Source organism: Amblyomma mixtum, chromosome 2, assembly GCF_055824585.1.
Source record: "Amblyomma mixtum isolate Tamu chromosome 2, ASM5582458v1, whole genome shotgun sequence".
In the NCBI taxonomy this organism is placed as follows: Eukaryota; Metazoa; Arthropoda; class Arachnida; order Ixodida; family Ixodidae; genus Amblyomma; species Amblyomma mixtum.
In genome coordinates, this window is record NC_143013.1 from 275,250,978 (window position 1) to 275,273,295 (window position 22,318).

The window sequence follows — 22,318 nt, forward strand, 5'->3', positions numbered from 1 at the left end:
CCCGGCCGCGGCGGCTAGAATTTCTTTGGAGGAGAAATTCTAGAGGCCCGTGTACTGTGCGATGTCAGTGCACGTTAAAGAACCACAGGTGGTCGAATTTCCGGAGCCCTCCACTACGGCGTCTCTCATAGCCTTAGTCGCTTTGGGACGTTAAACCCCATAAACCATAAACCAAACCAACCTTCTGGGATATATATATATGGCTTTATGGGATATAGCAACGGGAGAATCTCGATATCACAAACCGACGTGTTAAGCCATGTTTCAGTTAGTAGTGAGACCTCACATGATGATGAGACTTTAAGTCTGCACAATGAATCACACTTGATAACAACATTTCGAATGTTAGCAAGCAGAAATGATGAGGTGTGACGTGACGATTCGGTGAACGTGGTTTATAATTTAGTTTTGATAATGACTATGAGCATTCATCAAGATTTACTTAGAAGTGTGGTCGAAATAATAGGGTTCGTCACTTGTGACAACATTTACGTGTCACAACTTGTATAGCAATTTTGGGGCCTTTCTAAACTCCCTGAGGCATTTCTAGGAAAGGTGCCAGCATAGAGCGAGATCTTGAGCAACGGCATAGCCCGTAACTTTGAATTCCCGAGCCAAAGGCAGTATTTGTTTTTTGTATTTACAGAGCAAACCTCACATTTATAGACCTGCATTTGCGAGATTGTGAAGACCCAATAAAATGCGAACGCTCATTATGACGCGGCTATATCTGGATATCTAAATGTCGATTACCATGTACAATGATGATCTTTTCTGAATCAAACCATGTTTCTATCTCTTTGTATCCTCGATGCCACAGAGAACAAGGTTACTTCTCAATCTATTCTTTGCGGCGTTTATACACGCAGGCAGTAAATTTATCAGCGCTGTGTTCTTAGCGGTGCTTATCTCATGCAGTTTTTTTTTAACTTCAGTCTGCATGTCCTCGATAGCAGCACAGGCTGCCTCTATTTTGTTTCGCAGCACCTGAATTTCATTAAATGCGTTCTTTCATGATCAACAGGTTTCATTCTAACAGACATTGCTCTAGGGGTATACTGTATGCCCAGATTGCAGTTCTTTAAATAGATTAAGAACTTCTGACATAGTTTCAGCAGGGAGCGGATTAGATTATCACTAGCTAGCATAAGAAGGCTTAGCACTCAGTCATACATAATGCAGCAGAAACCGCTTGGGCCCGGCAGTAGCAAATATGCACAGTGGCTATTTGGCTTAGGATAAAGACACAGATGATTCATTACCTGGACTAGGAAAAATTACGAGGACACCTTGGCAACTAAAGTGTTGAGAGGCGAAAGCCGAGGACACTATGCCGTGACGACTTCCGGTGTATGTGACGTCACACCATTCCCCTGACTATATCGATGCCCAAATTATACATCTTTCGTGGATCTTAAGTGTTAATTACGCTTTTTTTTTTGGTTCCCGAGTTAAACGTGTGTGACACGCTTTGTTAACGGACGACAGTATGAGCCATTAGAGGCTTTCGCCTTAATAGGCATGGAACGCTAGCCCGGGCCACCGCAAGAGTGCTGCCGAGCCCACTCTAGTGCGCGCTGCTCCAAGCTGCCTCTTTAACCCGGTACCACGCATACTCAGAATCTACGGAAGTGGTTCCGGTGTTCAAACGGCTGAGGGCTTGTGTACAAATTGCGCGGACCAGGATGCGCTTCGATGACCTAGTGGTTTCAGGCCCATAATGGCTTCACCGCATCATGCTCAGAAAGAAAGGATAATGCACCTGGACTTGGCCTGTCGACAGATGCAGGGCACGGGACACCGAAGCTGAAAGCCTCCAATAGCTGCAACTTCCATAGTTAGAGGAACTGCACCAGAAAGAAGCGCGGAACGCTAGCACACTCCATCGCTGACGTGCTGCCGAGGCCACTACAAGAGTAGTTGTGCATGAAAGTTTTCCAGCACCCAGACATCGGCCCAATAAGTCCAAGCTGAAAATTTTCGCTTTCTTGCCACTGAGGGTGCTTTCCAGAGGAGAGGAAAATGGGAGCCATCAAGAATGCAATCCGTGTGATCATGCGGATCGTGGTGAGCCTGGTCCATGTGTTCCTTCCTGTGGACTTCCAGTTCTGTACAGATTAATGGGATCCTATAGCTTGAACCAAGAAGAGAAAATAGGCAATAGCAGGTCACGTAATGTAAGCAACAGACAATCGGTGGTTCCTTAGGATGACGGAGTGGATTATAAGAGAAGGCAGTCCTAGCAGGGGGCGGCAGAGAGCAAGGTGTGCAGATGATCTTAGGAAGTTTTCGTGAAGAGGCGGGCGTGCCCAGCTGGCGCAGGGCAGGGCTTATTGGTGATAAATTGGCGAAACCTTTGCCCTGCAGTTAAAGCAGCTGGATTGACGATGATGATGTGCAGGCATAGTCGTCACTTCTTTGCCGTGAACGAGCACGAAAAGTCTGGGAGTCGCTACTTCTTGAACCCGGTTTGGAGCTTCTGTATAGTGACGGCCGAAGTCGCTGTTCGCAGTAAGAAAGCCGAGTAGGATTTACGACATCGTCTCAGTTACATCCTTCGACATGCATACCTATAGCTCAGTGGGCGGGGAGTTGTGCTTTTGAGCACGAGGTTGCGGGTTCGCTTTCTGGAGGCGGTGACGTCTTTCCGACATCGGTACTCAACAAATCCAGGAACCAGAAGTGAATGCGCAGTAGTCGGCTATAGCGCATCCATCGCCCCGCAGCTAGCTCTGACACAGAAAAGAGAAATACTTTAGCTAATTTGAAAATTCATCCGAACGCACTTTACGCGTAAAGCCACACGTTGTGACTCGTATTGTGCTTGCTAGAAGTAACGCACACACACAGAGCTTTCTCTCGCTCGCTGCATTCCGATTAAAAACACGGAGCTGTTTTTCCCGCAACAGTTCTGGCGAGCACACTCTCCCCGGGACAAAGCGGCATTCTTCTTTCGAGAGCCGCCGCGTATTATGACATTCGTACACAGCAGGAGGCGCATTGTAAGCCATGGCCATCTTGACACAATGCGTTGGTCCTGCCGTCTTCACCGCCGCTGTTGGAGACGCAGAAAGCTCCACCTGATGCAGCCATGGCGTGGTAACAATGCAAGTTCCGCTAGCTCCGCTGTGAGAGAGCAGCTACGGAAGAACTACGGATGAAGAAGACGGCTTGCCTGCGGCTTTTGCTTCCGTTCGGCTGGCGTAGAAAGCTTTGTTGGTATCCACCTGTCGCAAATCAACGCACAGGTTTCTACTGAAAGGTCAAAGGCGAGAGATGCCGGCATTGTTGAACACATGGCGTCTGAGGAGGCGGAACGTACTTTGGAGTAATAGGAAGAGTGCGACCTTTAGTTGGTACAACAAATCGACTTTTTAGCTCTGTGTTGCTATTACAGCTGTCATAAATGGACGATGCGCTACCTTTTCTAGCTATGGTCGCGGCGGTTCCGTTCAATACAAGCGCATTTTATGGTCTATTTGTCTCGGATGCTCAGCCACTCAAACCTTGGTGAAAGACTTGCATTCAGACATAAAGAGCGGGCGGTTATTGCTTGTAACTAGTCGCACCGATGTAATAACCCTTGTACAAGAGTGTGCTGGATGCACGAAGCCTCCAGAAGGAAATGATCGCGCGATAATGGCCTTGCTCGCGCGTGACCCTGCGTGGCATGATCCAGGAAGCGACTTTCATACCACTACCAGCAAGGAAAACATTGCGTAGTGTTCCGACATGCCGCCTAAATTAGGCGTGGTTAACGCCAAAAATAGAGGTTTACGGATGAATGATGGTGGTATGTACTTAAAAATGGATGTAATTTGTTTCAACTCTTGAGGCCGAACATTTTAAAATCCTTTGACGTGCTGCCCTACTTGTCTACCAGTTGCTGAGTGCACATGCACTGACAAATTTTATCCCACCCTTCAGAACGAACCGACAGGTTCTTGAAACGAAGAAAACCATAGGAAATTACTTTTGGCATTATTTTTAGTTTTATTGATTTCTGGAGAAGGGAAGTAATTCAGTAGTAATGTTTTTTTCTCATTTATTTATTGCCTAAGCTTCACCACCAACTAAAATTGCTGCTTCCACTGTCTGCATCCGGAATTCATTTTTAGGCAGTCAACAAATCAAGAAGACCACCGATCTATATTTTAGGTGCTGCCCCATTTCCACCCCTTTGATTGAATTAGGAGTCGGCTCATAACAGACGGGAAATAATAGGGAGCACAGCTTGCTGTTTTTTTTTTTCAACGCCTCGAAAGGCAAGCAGAGAGCCGTGCATTACTACGCTCCATGAATCATTTCACCCGGCTGTCACATTCAATCAGTATGCTGCTGTTCGTCGGCCTTTCCCCCTGATGATCTCTGCTCAAACAGACACATCGCTAACTTGGACCCCTTTGTAAGCCGTTCGTTGCTGTGTTAAGAGCCATGGGCTCAGATGCTACTAGAAAGTTGAGTAATAAAAAAGCAGGTTTTGTTTATTCCGCTGTAAGAATGAAATAAATTTCTTGCGCTTCCTTAGATAACCATTACACGCCTGTTATGAAAGTTTACGAAATAGCAGCGTGAGAAAGACATCAAAGTTACCAGTGTGCTCCAACGAATTTCAAATTTTCTAGCGCGTATTCACTATTTAAGCAAAGTTAAACAATAAGGAAGGGATTGCATGTAATGGGCACAAATCATGGTTCACAGAGTGTTGAGAGCGCCGGAATCTCGAAGATATAGCTTTGAAAGCAAATGCGAAAGAAGCCGAGTGAGTTGCATTAGCGCAGAGGGAAAACGGCGTTATATGCACGGTCAACAATTTCCCTCTGGCGAAAAACAGGCTTAACTCGAAGTCGGTTTCAGCGACAAAAGGGAGCCGTCAAATGCGCCGCGACCACTGTTAAGCCTTCTCGGTTCCTGACATGCCAGACTCCCTTTACGGCGTCTAAAAAGATTGTTACGGCTGCTTCGCACCTGCGCTCAAACCGCTGATGTAAGGAGTGGTCTTGCACGAACAAGTTTTTGCAGGGACACCGGCGCGGCGTGTCGTATATTTATTACTTGTGCGCCGCTCACGACAGCACCTTTTCTGCACTGATGAGAAAGAAAAGGGGAGAGTGGATAGAAGAGGAGGCGGAAGCGCGAACGAAGGAATGCGACAAATGCCAGTTTGCTCTTTCACTACGAGTACAGCTGCCTTGCACGCTGGCCTTTCCGTATGACTATGCATGCAAATGACCTGACTTCATGCGACTGAGTAGGAAGTTCTTGGCTAAGTTTGGGTGGGAGGTGCTGTGGTGATGGTAGTTTATAACGCCCGTTCCCAACGAAAGCTACGCTGGCTACGCTGCATCCCACTGGTCCTGTGCTATGTTGTAAGCAATGCGTCAACCCAGTGAGGTGGCTTAATATGAATGGAATTGTACAGACACACATTGAAAGAATTCAACGGTATATTTGGTGTGAGTTCCAGTTCAGACACACCTCGAAGTTCTTGAGCCCTTAAGAATCAAGCACGACGTGTCCATCCTCTCAGTCAGTTAAGCTGACAGTCTCAGTACGCCGTATACTTAGCTGCCGTGCCACTGCAGAGGCAAACGACACGGCTGCTAGGAGAAGCAGCCTCTTGTATCTTGTGTTACGTTTGAAAGTCGCACTGCATACATTAGAGCTCACGCTTCTTAACCGGAAGCCCTGCGGATTGTACGCAATACTTGAATGACGATTGACCATATATTATTTTCTTCTCTTTTGGTCGCACACACTGGTCTGGTTGATGCAAAGTGCTTGTAATAATTAGCTAAGAGCCAGCTGAAAGTACACAGCGTCCCTTCATGCACGCGGAACAAGCGTGTTGGTTTGTTACGTGATTCGTTCCCTCCACTAATGAGCTACGCGGTCCAGTGCTGAGGACAGTATAACGGCGGAGATAACGTCAACGACGGCTATTTTCGCATTTACACATGAACTAGAGCTTCAAAAACGGAAAGATAGAAAGGGTGGAGACAAACAACAGCATCTAACACTCTTTTTTTTCTCTCCCTGTCTAGTATACCACTATTTTAGAGTGATGGTTTTACTTGTGAACACTCTTCCACCAGCCTGCCAAGTTCATAAATGTGACCTTCCTGTATACAAAGCAGGATTTTATTCTGACGGCGTACGAAACAGTAAATTCCACCGAAAAAGATTTCCGGAACAACTGCAGCGGTGCGTTCAAGGCGCGTCTGTGCTGTCAACGCATCATAACACGAGGCGCGTGAGTTTTAAAGGGCATTTTAATGGCATGCGAAGCGCGCGTACGTCATCACAAGGAGTTCTTAACGTGTACGCCGGCGCGTCCTGTCATTGATTTTTTTTTTAATTTTGGACCCAACAAATAGCAGCGCTTAAGTCTCAAGCTCTAACGTTAAAGAGATATGTCCCCGCCTTTGTTTTAATTTGGGCTTTACGCACTGTTGGCACGTCCGCAATTATAGCTGCTCACGATTCATGAGACGGTCGCACGCACCATAAATCTGTGACTCAGAAGAGAGGAGCAGTTTGCTCCCGTCGCCTCTTCACGCTCGCGGTGAGGTGTGACTGATTAAAAGGAGTGCACAAGTACAATCCCTCTCCAAGTTGGAAGAAAATTGGAATAACCATCCATATCTGCACCTTCTCGACACTGACGGGAGTCGGTTATGACACTTAGTTCATCGTGATGTGGAACAAGCGCGGCATGTAACACGGAGCGTAATATGATACACGAAATCTACGGGCAACTTCAAAAACATATGGCCCACATGAACAAAAGAACACGAATCACTGCCACAGTTGTTGTGTTCAAGTTCACCGCGTGTTATAAATCTGCCTGCGGACTTTGAGCATCAAATTCTCACCCGCTAAATTGCATTTATCCTTATTATCGATGGATTATACAAGGGAAAGGCTGAGAGTGCGGGTTTCGTTCTTCCTTCTAGCTATATTTCGCGTGGTTTCATACTAATCCAGCCAGCTGTGAAGTAATCAGGGTGGCTGTTCGGGCGAGTTGATTCGTCATGGCCAAACTTGTAGCGCTTGAAGACACGGACAGATACGAAGCAGACAACTTCTCATCTGTCCATGTCTTCAAGCGCTAGAATTTTCTTTAGCTCTGAAGGTTCGTTCCAAGAGCGTATGGTGCGACTCGCAAAATACATCTACAATGAGTTTGAGCGTCGATTCTGCAGGAGCCGGTCGCGCAGTGATCGCTGGTGCGGGGGTGACGGAGCAGTAGAGAGGAAGACGGGAAAGAGAGAAAAGGGGGCGTGCCTACCATGCATGCGTGTAGCCGTTTGTCCGGCCGAGTGGCTCCTCATGCCACTACTACCGGCGTCGATCCAGATTCCGTGAGCGAGCGACGACAGCGATGGGCGCTCACGCCGGCGACACACGCTACGCTGGCGCTCCGTGCGCTTGCTTGCCGCGGCGTCGCTTCGCCGCTTCTGCCGCCGTCGCCGGCGGCGGCGAAGGCGAGCGCAGCAGCTGCCGGGTTTCGCGATCTCGGTGACGACGCCGGCGCCCGCGACCGCCGAAGCTCGGGACTCGCTGTCGCCGCCGGAGGCGAGCCGTTAAGAAAGCGGACTCCGATGCAGGTGGGCAGTGCGGAGCCGGGATCGGAGGAACGAGGCGCGAGTCCGCGTTCTTCGTTCGCGCACTCGGTGGCGACGCTGTATATATACACTTTGGCTTGACCGCTGTGTGGTTCAGCGACGCTGACTTGTCACACCAAATTCACGCTAACTAGCCTGTGTTTATCGTTACTCGTGTTTAGGTTTTAACGCGCCAAAACAACATTGTTGGTTATGAGGTACTCCATAATGGGCAGCTCCAAGTTGTAACTTCGGTTACACAGAGATGGGCGCCGAAATTTCTGCGAGCACGAAAGTGTACACTCTACAAATTGCACCGCAGCAAAACCAATTAAAGAATTGTTTTCTAGATTAACCGGACGGCCGTACGAGCACTCACTGTCGGTGCAAATCTGTTATCCTGAGGAATCAAAAAGAAAGGGGGGGGGGGGGGGCAGACAAAGCGCATGCACAACTGGCAGGCTGGTGTACGTGATCGTGTAATAGCTCTGTTATCCAAACATTGACTGTTAAGTGCAGCGCAATCTAAGCCGCCTTGAAACAAGTGAAGCGTTCGCTTACTTTTGTCCATACAGCGCGCCCTTGGTCAAAACCTTCCAGGTAAAATGCATTCGTGATTGATACTTCACAGCCACACGCCGCTTGCTGGGGCATTCTCTAGACACGTGCTTCGCGGTCGGAGTATTCCGTTGAAAGACTTCGCTCTGGACTCCAGTCATTACGCTTTAGTTGGGCTGTCGCTTTATCCAGAGATGTTCGCAATTTGTATGGGCCGTCACAGTATACTTGGCGACGTAGCTCATGACAGCATTTTGAGTATATGGAAAGTCTTCGCCATGTTCTCAATGAATCGCATTTCCCAGCTCCTACGCCAGACGGAGTACAGATCACTCACCCTCTCGGTTTCTTTTTCATTTCTGGAACTCTCCCAAACAAAGGAGTGCTTGCTGTTGCATTGGTTACTAGCGGAAAAAAAAAAAAAAATGAACCTCGCCAACTTTCACCCTCGGTCTCGGAAAATGCGAACTCGAACTTGCACACGGACAGGATGTATTCATTGGAAGAAACTCCGGTTGGCATTGTCATCTTCAAGAGCTCTTAACATTAACTAGGTGTTGAATTGCAGCACGGCTGCAGTTACTGCAGTATTGCTCTTATATACGCACCGTTTCTCTAACACCACACATTTCAACGCCTCAACCCGCCGGCTCAACAGCACTAAAGTTTGTAAGGATTTTAAAGAAGGCCCCTACTCACTTATTCGGCGTAAACCGCTCTTGCGTGGGCTATGCACAAGTTGGTGTTCGTAAAAATGGTTAAGTTCGCGCTGACATACTTAGTACGATCTTCGATCCATTCAGCCAATAACTTTGCGAGCACTGTACCGGCCTACTCCTTGCCGAGGAAAGATCACTGCGGCCGTAGTAGTATCAAGCTCAGCTCATAACCCGATTGTTCTTTTTTCTTTCTCTCTCCCTGCAAGTGGGCTTATCGTTTTATATACATTCCTTGACAATCACTTTGTGCTGACACCCATTGATCCGGTCATCGTCCGATGGCACACTACGTGATGTTAGTGCAATGCACCTTTGTTTTCTTCCTTAGTGCCACTCCTCCACTTGCTCAACAATGCACTCGGGTCCTGAAAAGCTTCTCACCCGGGGTCAGTCGCATAATACGACTTCGTAGCGCCTGAGGCGGCTTGGTCATCTTTCTCGTCAGCTTGTGCACACTTCGTTTCGTTGGCACAAATCTTGAGTTTGCTCCCCCCTTATGTAATGCCCTCGGGACTTTAAGGGAAAAATAAATGAAATGAAACTCGACGCTGCGTCATAACACGCGTACCTCATTGTAATCCGTGCAGTCGTTTGGTTTGGTTTTGTGAGGTTTAACGTCCCAAAGCGACTATGAGAGACGCCGTAGTGAAGGGCTCCGGAAATTTCGACCACCTGGGGTTCTTTAACGTGCACTGACATCGCACAGTACACGGGCCTCTAGAATTTCTCCTCCAAATAAATTCTAGCCGCCGCGGCCAGGATCGAACCCGCGTCTTTTGGGTCAGCAGCCGAGCACCATAGCTACTGAGCCACCGCGGCGGCTCCGTGCAGTCGTGGTTCCCTTACAGCCCATAGTTATTCTTATTGAACAGCAGTGACAGCGTCTGCGACCTGGGGTACGGTATTTAACTGATTCAGACTGGAACTACTCTTTACGAAAATCGGACCTCGAAACGACAAGCCCGTTCCAATAGAATACAAAAGCTAAACTATGCTACGAACGGATATGCGTTAGAATCGGGCATTAGAGTGTACTTGGTACTGTGCTCTCCTCTAGCAAGGGAGTCAATGTAACCGCCACAAATGCAACTACCCACGATCAGAGCTGCCCACGACCAGAGCTGCCCACGATCAGCTACCCACGATCAGCCAGCTGCCAACGATCACATGGGAAGAGTAATTATCGCCCATTGCTCCCCATTTGCTCGAATAAATAGACGTATCGACTGTACGAGTGTCTACTACCAAAGGGGGATTACATACGTCACAATTAAGCACCTTAAGGGGTCACACATATGCCCAAGGCGCGAGAGTTGTCGCCATTCTAGAAGCTGTAATACGCGCACCACAAACAGGTACTTATTGTGGAATAGCTTTGGAACACAGAGTTCATAGCGTGGGTGTCAGTGCTCCTGCTTTTGATGTCGCTAACCACCTCACCGTTTGTCTACTGGATGTCTTCCGTTTCAGTCCAATTACTTGGAGGAAAGGCGATTGTAATATGTCCTCCAAAGGACCAACAGTATTGTTGCTGCTGCTACTAAAGATGATTGCCCTCTTACTCACTTCTGTTTCTCCGTGTTGAAACATGGAAATTCCTGTACACGCGTCAAATTCAAGGAAGCTGTCACCGATTCGGCTGTATTCGCTGTATCTATGGCCCAAATACCCTTCCAATCGGGATGCCAGACCCTGCGCTATGGCTGCATCTTTTCCGACATGCGAAGTGTATGCCTGGTGAAGGGGAGTAACACAATGTCTGGAAGGCCGGACTTGATGTAAGCAAAACCTGTGTGTCTTCCTCTTCATGCTTGACAAAAAACAAACAAACATGGAAGCACCGACAAGAAAAACGCTAAGTCCTCCACCGGTCAGCGATTGTGCTCGCAGCTAACCTTGGCATAACTTACCTGCTGAGTACTCAGCCCGCACCACAGTGTTCAGGCACTCTGCCCTCGCTGTTGGGAGTCAGGTGAGCAGCCTGCTCAGATGAAGCAAGCCGCAGCTCCCAGCGAGCACTCACCAGGTGGTCGTGGCTGAGTAGTGCCCCCTGCTCGTCCCTTCGGAAGGAGCCGTACGAGGCCTGAGGCTGCTCGGACCCGCCGCCGTTCAGCTCGTACTTCTCGCTGTAATGGCCGAGGCGCGGCATCGCGGGCACCGCGGCTGGGTCGGCTGCCGCCGCCGACGAGGACACCGACGGAGGGTCGCCGCTGCCGGAGACACATGGGTGGGAAACGGGGACGGGAAAGAAGGAACATGCCAGCGTTATTACAGCTGCTGGCACGCAATGACAATGTCTATCAAAGTCACAGCGCTTCGATTCCACACGGCAGCTCTGAAACTAAGTGGGGAAGAATTGTCACACGAATGCGGTTATTCTGTTTTATAGCAGCGTATCTATGACGGGACGTGTTGGCCGGTGAACACACAAGACCACTGCTGCTCTCACAACAAATATTCATTGCGCAAACAGCTCACGCGTTGTTAAGGAAGACATTGGCCACCACTGAAACCAAAACGGTCTAGCGCGTCGTCAGCACGTATACGATGCAGTAGAACTCTTTGTATAGTCCCGTTAAGATGACATTGGTCGATGCAGAACTGCAGTTTTGGCCTCCGTTTCCGTCGAGCGCAACAGGGACTGCTGGAAGACTCTATATCTTATCTCGCCAACAGTATACTGTTCCATGCGGGGCAAGACACCAGACACAATAACAAGAATACCCGCAAAGACCACACGCTAAGCTGGCATACTGTCTTGCCATGTTGCCAAGCTGGTATTCTGTCTTACCATGTTGCCGGTTGTTCTGCTCGCTCAGTGGCCCGAAAAGATGGTGTCATGTTCCACACTGTGCAATACTGAGGCTCGGAAAGCGTGCCTCCACACCCAAAGGCATAGGAAGCAGTCCGTGAAGGCACAAGGTCGGGGACATGCAGTGGGCTAAGTTGGCACCCGTGCGCAGGGCGTTACGTTAGGAGGCGCTTTCGAAAAGGCCTTTCAGCGTTGCCGAGGGCGAACTCCAGGTTCGAAACATTCCCGCCGCGGCACAGAAGCCGCGCGTTCAACTGTGCCTTCCCAGGGAGCGACCCGCGAGGCGCCGGCGCTAACGCTACGCTTGGTTGCCTGGCCGGCGGCAACGCAACGCGGCCGCAGACAATGGCCGTGCCCAGTGACGCTCGTAATGACCTCGTTAGCTCAGCGCTTGTGCGTGCTCACTGCGGGGACGAGCCGGCTCTGCTGGGATGCTTTGGCGCCGTAGAGGTTGTTGTTGTTGTCTGTCGATAAGAAAACAAGCACTCGAAGGTCCTCCCACCGAAGGTCGAGTGTTTCGTCTTGGATGCATGGTAACCGCGATACAGGGGCTGTCTTTAATCACTGGAATTGTAATACCAACAAAGTGCGCGGATCGCACCGAAAATGATGTGCTACACTTTTTATTTTGTGCGCGCAACTTTGCAAAAACACAAGGATGAGCGTTTGGTGGCGTACGGAACCATCTATTCTGCCATCACCGCATCCATCTGACATCAACAGATGGCATCATCTTTCCACTAGTACCCAAATCAAAATGGCCGTCCTTCTCGTCTCACTTCTACGATGTGCTCTCATATGTAGAACTTCTTGTCAAAGGAAGAAATTTTAACCACGAAAATTCCCCAGAGGCTTCATTCAGCGATCGTATCTATGTATTCATGTGTGCGAACAGCCTCAGAAGGTAGGTGAAACATTTTAAATGCAGTCATAAGAACACTTAAGATCGTGAAGCATCGAAGTCTATAGGCGTCGGACAGCCGCAGCGGAAGCCAATAAGGGGACTGCGGATGAACTGATCTAGGGTGCAGGCATATTGACGGATATCTGAAGGCCCCTTAGTGAAACGAAGTGGATTCGAAAAAAAGGCCAAAGTAGCTATAGGCAGCAGGACACTGTCAAGTGGGCAGCTGACATTATGTTGGCTGCTGGGATTGGGTGGAAGTAGCTGGCGTAGGAGCGGATTAATTGAAGACTAATAAAAGAACTTTTGTCCTGAAGTGAACGTAGTTGGATTGATTATTAGAATCATAATTGTGAAAAAGTTTGATCAAAGCGAGAATAGTTGAAAACTGGCACAATGCAGTCCAAGAAATGATTAAATGTATATTTTAACAGACAATTTTTTCGACTTCGATTCCGCGCTTCTTCATCTGATCCGGACAGCAGAAAGTTAGGCGTAAAACGTCGCTACGGGAGGGCTCCACAAATTTCGAATATTCGAATTTCGAGTGGAGAATGTTCTTTAAATACTGTTTGATTCGGTTTAATCACAATTCGACTCGCGTTCCATTCGGTAGCCAATGTTCGTATTCGATTTGGTTTCGTAAACATAATATTTGCAAATACTGCCTGCCGTGTCGATTCACTAATGGGTAAAGGCGGCCGTTGCATCGCGAGATCCCTCACGCAGGCTCGCAGACTCGCTGTGAAACTCCGAGCACGTATGGACAAGTTCCGCTGGTATTAACCCATTGCAAACGTTCTGAAAATGCCGAGCGCACAGTGGGTTTAATTAGCCCTTCCGTGACTTCTCTTTTTATACTAATGCAGAAACTTCTAACATGTCTCTGCGTGTACTAGCGTAAAACATATTAACTAATGATTTGCCGCCCGCTGCTGAATCATGCTGTGAAAATAAGTAGCCTACATATAACCTCGGCATCATTAAAGACAAGCGATGCGACAGCTGCAGGAACTTGTGCTTTGCGAACGACGCGGTCAAATTTGCAGCAAAAGCAAGACATTGACAGCTGTCTCACTGAGCAAATGACGCGAATGGGAACAGGGAAGTGGGACGTATACCGTACTTTGTGACCAAACTTTGACTCGTAAATCAACTAGACACAATACGCATCTGCAAAACTTAACTTATGCTCTGTGGTACAGAGCAGGCTCCCGTTCTGCTGCATGTATTGTGAAAATTTCTATTATGACCTAACTGCCTGCCACGTCAGGACAGCTCTGCTCAAATGAGGCGTAGACAAAGAAATAAGTATTTACGGATAACGCCTCGTGTTCGAAAAAATCAGTTGCTCATAATATTAGCAACCCGAAGGGTGAAAAAGATAACTGCATTAAAAGAAGTGTTAGTGCATCTTGTAAAACTTCTTCAGAGGATGTTCTTGACAGAACCTCAACTCTTTAAGACGCTTTGTACAAAATTATGTACGCTGTGAGCTCGGAGCTTTTTCGTAGAGAGTGCTCTGCCAAGCACAGTTTTTTATTTTTGTTTCAGGCGAATTAAGCACACTTCATGTTGCAAATAGAGAGCTTTTTTGTATCAGCTAGCGAATGCAGAAAATTAAATTTACAGCGCATCGTCTGCTATTTTCTTGTACACAGATTTCACCATTGATACTAATGTCATTCTTTTTAATTTCTAGCTTATGGGGATCGTCGAAAAAGAAAGTTATTCTACGATCCCTAGGAGAAAGAGAGAGACTTTAATGAATAAAGGAGAGGTCTGCCTGGTTATGAACCTAACATGCTACTCCAGATGAGGGTGAAAGAAGAGGTTGAAAAAAAGAGAAAAACGAAATAAGAGAACCTTAGGGGGTTAATTGAAGAAGTGCCCAGGGTACTTTTAATATTACAGTTTTCAACTATTTTCATGGTTTGTAGCAAATTTTTACCTGCGTGCAAAGCTTTACAATTGGTACGCATTTTTTTTAAAGCTAATTTCTGCTCGGATGCAGTCCTTAGCCGAAAAACTATCGGTTTTGAATCGAAATGGTAAATTGAGCCTTTAAGGGTTAACGACCTCTAAACCACTGCACAGCTTTATCACAGTAAACTCTCCTTGTGGCTTTACCGTGAAGTTCTTTAAATGAGAATCAAACGAGTCTAAAGTAGTTCCTCATGTCTGCCTCATAGTTTATCGATATTTGACAGATGTGGACCTAAAGTTTCTGTTGTCGAAATATCGGCCAATAGAGAAGAATGCTTCGCCTTACAATGAACACACTGACGGCTCCAAATGAAAGCAACGCTGCTAATGACCAATTAACTGTCCTTCTTATATGCACTGCCGTTCTTATATCGCGCTCGCCAAATCTGCAATAAGAGAAGGGGCAGTTTTGCACATAGTGCAAGCACCCTCATTCAGGAGAACAAGGGGGGAGGGAAGAAAGCGAGGGACGTGAGAAATCGCACGTCTCTTCTCGTCACGCTTCACCGAGCACTACGGAGACGTCGGCAGGTTTACAAGTCAAAGCACTGGCGTTTATTTCTTTGCACGCTGGCAGGATGAGTTCGGTTGGCGAGGGTGGCTTATCTTTTAAAAGCGACCCTGAAATGCGCTACATAGGATGTAACATCCTGTCAGCGCACTTTCCTGCATACCACTGACGCCCTGTATAGGTATGCGAGCTCCCTTAACATATGCTACAGCACTATCCACTTAAAAGCGAATTATTTCGTTACAAAGGGACCGGAACAGACTACGTGCGCTCACCAATTAAGCTTACCTTCACTGCTTGCCTCACGCAATGCTCGAGCTAGATCGGCGCAGTAACGTTGAAAACAACGCGTACTTATAGGATGAGTCAGCTGCAGCATCACGTACCGAGTCGAGCGTTGTTATCCATTGACCCTTGGCTTGCCCTCAGCTGTCAATGTGGCGAAAACACTGGACCTCGATGCTGAACGCTGTTCCTGCTAACACTCTGCTACACAGCACAGACCATATATACTGAACGCGGCCAGCACGTTCTCGGGAACGGAACAATAGTGGCAGGCCTGAAGTAAGCGCCTTTTAAAGAGGCGACGCAATAATCGTGCCGCGAAATGAAAAAAAAAAAAAAAAGCCGAAAGCCGGCCACAGCCACGGAGTCCACTTTGTTATGACGTTATGTAACGCCTAATGCCATCTGCCGGTTCGCAAGAGAAGGCAGAAAACGGAGCATTCCCGTTAGGCCGCCAGCAGCCAGTTGGCTGCTCCTCTGTGAGGGGTTGAGACTGAAAAAAATAAAATAAATGTCTGTGTAAAAGCGAGCGTGACTGCCTCTTTTATTTTTGTTTGGTATCCTTGTCAGTATTACTGGACAGGAGCCTCCCTCAATGTGCAGGCGTTGAAGTCTAAATGCCAGCGCCGTAAATTTCTGCTCCTTCCGTTTGTTTCGAAACCTTTTACTTCTTTTCCGGTGCCTAGCGAAAGACAGTCCTACGTTCCCTTCGCCATGGGAGTGGAGCGAGAGTTGCGTTATGCACAACCGGTCCACGGACGAGGTCACGTGAGCCAGACCGGTCGCCTCCAGGAAACGCACTGGGCGCCTGTACTAGCTGTAGAAAGGAGAGCACAAGCGTATGAGCGACTTAGCCAGAGGGAGAATGAAGAAAGTGAGCGTTTTACTCTACAAAAGGGCGCGGTCGACCTTCGAGTATTGAAGAATTGCTTGGGTTGCTTATCGCGACCATGCGAAGATGCCTATGTAGTGCGCTCATGGACTCCTCGTAGTTGTGCTGTATATACACTCCGGTTTGTTGGGATGCTGGCAGCATGTTTGACGACAGAGAGGGGCGGAGTCAACGAAGTGTTGACAGAAAGAAAAATTGCGAACAAGGAAAGGAAGAGAGAAAACATGATGAAAAAAGAGAACTTTGAATGAAGAAGGGCTCGTTCGCAGAAGGCCTCTGCAGATATGCGCTCAAAGTTCCGAAGCTGTTCAATTCGGAACTGGTGCAGGTAAATAATATAGTGCGAGTATATGATGCCGTTATTTCGGCGGCCATCGCTTGATCTGAGCACCAATACTTAAGGTGTGATTAACGAATTTGCTGAGAACTGCCAACTCATTATGAGGTTCTCCGAAGTACACAGTACTTTAAAAGGTTGTGGAAGTGTAGGAACTTAAGAGCACGAATTGAAAGACGACCTTGACAGGAAACAGCAGAATAGACAGGACAATGAAAAGGATAACACTTGTGGAAATGAGCCTGTTGCGCTGTTTTTGTCAAGAATGGTATACTAAATGGTCCAAATTACTAAGCTCGAAAGGCATGACAGATAATTTAAGGAGTATTAGTACGAATGCACAGTTTGCCTCTGTAGTGCCAAAACAAAAAAAGTAAAATAGCCGTTATAAGGCGCGTTAAAGCTCGCATACCACGACTTCGTCTTTTGATTGCGTGCTACTTGCCTTCAAACTCAAACTGCACCTCACCTCTCGAATTTTGAGCTCCGTCTTTATATCTTTTGAAATAAATACTTGGTTGCAGGAAGTTCCAGACAAGATTTCTGTATTCCGATAGTTGTTCTGAATTCGTTACATGCAATACTGCTTTCAACTGTTTAAGAGCACCTTTGATATCTTTATGAAAAAAATTGCAAAAAAAAAAAGAAACAGGAAAGTGAGAGGAGCTTTTACTACGTTTGCGTCTCTGCGACAATACAATCGAATGTGTTTGTAAACCACCATCGAAGGTACTTAATGCACGCTTTGCAACCGTGGGCTTCTTAAAGATAGCAGCTGCAAGTCTGTTCTTTCTTAGTTCTAAATTTCATGTGAAAACATTAAGGAACGCTTAAAACTTTCCGGTCATTGATGGCACCTATGCGAAGCATTGTGAGGGTCAAACTATAGCAGTACGAAGTCAATGGCTTTCTTCGCAAGGTAATACAACGTGTATTCATCAGCGTAGTTTAAATGTCGATTGACAAAATCTTATCAGAAAAATAAATTACGAGGTCGGTGAACATCCACCGCGACTTGATCGGGTTGCTTCCGAACCTCACATTCTGCACCGATTTCAGGCAGACACAGAATGCCAACTCGTGCGCTGACAGCTCGAGGCGCTCGAAAGTTAATGCACAAGTTTCGGTCATGCTGGAATGCAATTACCATACTCAAAGAGACACAGAGAAGTAGATATGTCGGATAAATTGGTTTAGATTTTGAAGCCTAGATTAGAACAAGAAAGAAAAAACTACTGAGATTGGAGAAAGCAGGTGAGGTGGGCGAGGTTTTAGTATAGACTTACTACAGGGTTGCAATTAAGCTGCTAGAGTGGTTAAAGCTGTGGGTGATTTGTGGGAAAACGCGAAAAAGAAAATGTTTGCACATCAAACACGTCTACGCGCTCACAAACAAAATACTTGTTTACTAAAGACGTCGGCTGCATCCCCTGCGGCGCCTTCATGAACATAATTCATGCACGTCATTTTGCTTGCCAGCGATCACGAACCGAAAAAAATACATTAGCCGAACACCATGATTACGACTAGAATTTGTGTACTGTTTTTGCGACTAGTCCGAAGATTAGGTTGTCGTGCCAGTACATCCGACTCGTGGCGGGCTTCGGGCATCTTCGCACGTGCTACAAGTACGCGTACACTGAAGGGGACGTGAAACAAAGCGGCATCTGGCAGTAGCTTAAGGGCAACGGAGTGGATTCAAAGAGAAGGCCAGCGCAACAGCGAGTGGCAGAAAGGAAAGTCGTCAGATGAGATTAAGAAGTTTGTGGGGATACGGTGGCCGCAGCTGGCCAAAAACAGGGTTATTTGGAGGGACATGGGAGAGGCCTTTTCCGCTGCAGTGGGCGTAGTCAGGCTGGTGGTGATGATGCCGCAAAGTAGACCCGCAAGACACAAGCATGTCACTTCGTATCAAGCTGCCGCTCCTTCTTCTTTGCTCAGCAGTGCAACACAGTGTAACTGTACACAAATCATATAGTCTTATTCAGCGGGAAGACCAATTATCGCCAATTTCGAAGAGGCCGAAAAATGGCTCACGCCTGGCCTGTTGGCCTCGTCGGCGCATAAATCCGAGTTGTAACGGCGCTACCTATCGAAAAAAAGACAACGAACAAATATCAACTACCATGTCGACGATTTCACAAAAAAACCCACGACACCGTTTGTGTTCTAAGCAGATGAACAGTACATTTGAATGTTACCATTGTTTCCATGTCACCCTTTACCGCAATTGTAGAAAATGCATTTATTATTGTTAAGCCTCGATACGAAGAAGGAAAGCAAGCGCTTAGAATACACTGTTGATAATGTGTGTAGTGGTCCGTGTCGTGTGTCCGACCTTGTTTGTAAGGATATAAGGCCAATCTTAACTCCGATTCCAAGAGGCTTCGCGTTTGTTTCCTACGATGCGCTAAATGGCATCAACAATCCACCTTATTGGTGTGGTGTGAAGAAGTAAAGATCCGATGGCGCGGCTCGTGCTACGAATCAGTCGCGTGCCCAGCCTGCGCCTCGTCTCGAAAAAGCCGAACCTGGGGCCGTGCTCGCGCTTGAAGATTCCTGAGCGATGGCTGCCCTACTTCTGCTGCTCCCGTCGCTGTTTCTGTTGGCGGCTCCGGCCGCCGCCCAAATCCGCCGAGTCGAGATCGTCCCAGTGCCGCCGCCCTTCATCCGTGAGTAGATGGACTGCCGCAATGGCGAGGCTTTCTTCGTGCTCGTGCTGCGCTCCTAGGCCTTCCTCTCGCATGCTATGCGGGACAACGAAACGTGTGGCTAGCCTGAAGCGCGACTTTTCCAAGGACCGGAGTGCTTTACGCGCTAGGCTTCTCCCTTGAGTGAGACACTCTGAGAGAGTGCGTTTGAGGTTCAAGGACAGGGACGGGCAGTTCAGGAAAGAGTAATCCTATCGGAATCGAAATAGGAAGTCTATCAAAGGGCTGTATGCAGTTGGCTTGTGCCTTGCGCAGCTCGTGAACCTACGCTGTGGTGACGGCAAGATAAAGGAAGCTATGGTACCAGAGCTGTCGGGAAATTTGAAGGTCGCAGGGCGAGTGCGATGTCATAACAGTGATGGAAGGGACGTTGCGTGACGACGAGTGCCCTCTTGCGTCATCATTTGCAAATGCTATATCGTTTGTTCTGCAGCTAGAGCCCACACGTCTTGCCCCTATGTGCAGAGGCAGGGGGGAGGGGTTGGCTTGGCGGCTGCCCCTTACGTAACGGAATGGGATCCCGTTTTCTATGGTCTATTACACAAGCATCCATAGACCACGGACGGTTTATAAATGCGAGGCGTATCGTGATGGCTCGAGCATGTTCTGTGTGCTGTATTTGGTATTTCGTTAGTTCCAGTAAGATTTCAAAATGTTTTCCATTGCGGCGAGCTTGACGCGGCACTAGCAGTGGTGGAGTGGTGCGTAGATTAGGTTTTTGGTCCGGGGACCAGGGCGAACTTTACGACGACAGCTATTAAAGGCACGTTTCCCTGTTCTGCGCCATCAGCTATGATGTTGTCGTCATAACGCACAGACGGCAGTGCGTGGCACTGATTGGCTATAATGGTCTGGCGTCACTTGTGACGCCAAGATATCGCACCAAGCTGTTTAGCAACAATGCAATCATCGGATGGTCTGAACACAATGGCGTCACCAGTGACATCACTGTGTTCATCTTTCCAATCATCCCTAGGTACGGCTAGATGGATAAATGAGTGGGCGTGACTGGAACGTGCGTATTGAGTACCCAGAGCTACTATACCGCCGAATGTCATTGGTATTTCTCATCAGGCTAAATATAGGCCAGATGTCTCTTCAATCAACTTTAGCAAGAGGGTAAACATGGAGTCATTTTTTTTCTTCAGCTGCGAAGCTTCTGTAAAAGCTGTCCAGCTTTCCTCTGGCTACTCTTGGGTGGATGCTAATGCGTTATTACTCCCTTATCTCGTACAACGGTTCTGAGAATGGACTCTGCGGCTAATCTGGAGAAAATTTTGATGCGTAACCACGTTGCACGAACAGCCACCAGATCCACGCACGTGAATGAGTAATGCCGGTTAATTCAGGCATTTAGCAGAACTTTGTCACACGAAAAGCGAAGGCAAGGACGAGCACGTGATGCGAAGGAAGCTCAAGTAATGGGCACGACGTCGCTGGTAAAACAAGCAAGCACTGGGACGATGTAGCGACGGTGCCAGTTATATGATCAATGTGACACATATGCTATTCCGAACGGATGACAGGAAAAGCTAAGCGTGAAGAACACTTCCACTTTAATACTGAAATTCAGAGTGAGTGGGAAGAACGCAGTCCCATGGGCGGGAATCAGAAGAAATCAGACGGATGTGAAACGAATTTCGCGAAGGCTTATCTCGAACCTCCAATTTGTTGCATAGTGGTGTGATACGAGGGGGTACCCAAAAGAAACCGGACTTATTTTTGTTTGAACTTATTTGTTCACATTTTCAGCTCAAACCTTCAATATCCTTCAAAGTACTCTCCACTTACGATGATACGTTTGTCGAATCTTTCATTTCATTTTTCAAAACATTGTTTAAATTCATCTTTTGTGATGCTTGACAGTCCCTCCGTCGTTTTTTTCTTCACCTCAGCAACATCAGCGAAACGCTTTCCATTCACCTGTCTTTTCATTCCACGAAATAAAGAAAGTAGCACGTGGCAAGGTCGGGTGAGTATGAGGGTTGAGGAACAGAGGTCATGCCATTTTTGGTCCGAATTTGTCGTAGAGACAGGGCTGTGTGAGCAGGGGCATTGCCATGGTGGAAAAACCAGTCACCCGTCTGCCACAAATCAGGCCGCTTCCACCAAACACTGTTGCCCAATATTTTCAAAACATCCAAGCAGAAAGCCTAGTTAACTGTCTGACCCTGCGGAAAAAATTCTGAATGGACGACTCCTCTCACGTCGAAAAAACAAATCAGCATTCTTTTGAAGTTTGATTTCACTTGACGAGCTTTCTTGAGGCGAGGTGAATTTGGAGTTTTCCATTGGCATGACTGTTGCTTTGATTCAGGATTTAATTCAGGAACACTTGAGTTGTCCCCATAGCATCGTCCTTGAGCGTCTTTCTGAATATTTCAAGAGTTTCTGTTCCACTTTTTCCGAGAAAAAATCAGAATTTCACCGGAGCACGCTGTTCACGAAAATCAGCCATTGCAAAAACGACACTCACACAAAACAGTCGTCACTCTAAAACTCTTCCTAAACTAGTCTGACCTCCTTCAGCGACGGCACTCGGCTTACTTACTCTGGAATGTTCGTTCTATGCGCTCCTAGCGGCAAAACGGGGTACCACAGAAGCTGTGCCGATTCAAAAAATTAGTCCGGTTTCTTTTGGGTACCCCCTCGTATTTGTGAAGTACAGTGGCAGTGGCGTCGGTGCTTAGGCTGCAAGAGACGTGAAGCTAGCGACTATTAGGACAAAGTAATCACCGTCAAATAAACGTTAAATTCTTGTATTCGTTCACGGATAATGAAGAGGAGCGGAACTACCCACATTCCAAGTGAAATCTACATTAATGTTTTACTTACAGAAATTGGCCAGAATGCTAATATGAAAGGTCTATATTAAGACGGATGAGTTCATAGGCGTACGTAAAGTCGTTATTGCAACTGACGCTCCACGATCAACAAAACTGTGCTTTACTTTCGGCGACTCTTGACACGGCGGCACTCTTTCGCGGGCACAATGC

The 22,318-nt window shown here is 47.5% G+C and overlaps 1 protein-coding gene across 6 annotated transcripts in view; it reads right to left on the bottom strand.

Annotated features, from left to right (window-relative positions):
• LOC149364063 (anoctamin-7-like) overlaps positions 1–22,318 on the bottom strand; it is a 90,397-nt gene that overhangs the window by 48,980 nt on the left and 19,099 nt on the right. For 3 of the 6 annotated variants that reach the window (XM_089574063.1, XM_089574069.1, XM_089574064.1), the window contains exon 2: positions 10,908–11,094. In XM_089574063.1, the coding sequence (XP_089430189.1) occupies positions 10,908–11,033 (126 nt within the window). In that variant the 5' untranslated portion in view covers positions 11,034–11,094. Of the gene's footprint in view, positions 1–7,291; positions 7,430–10,794; positions 11,095–15,483; positions 15,710–22,318 lie in introns of those variants that run through there. The other 3 variants (XM_089574062.1, XM_089574066.1, XM_089574068.1) reach the window with 3 other exon arrangements.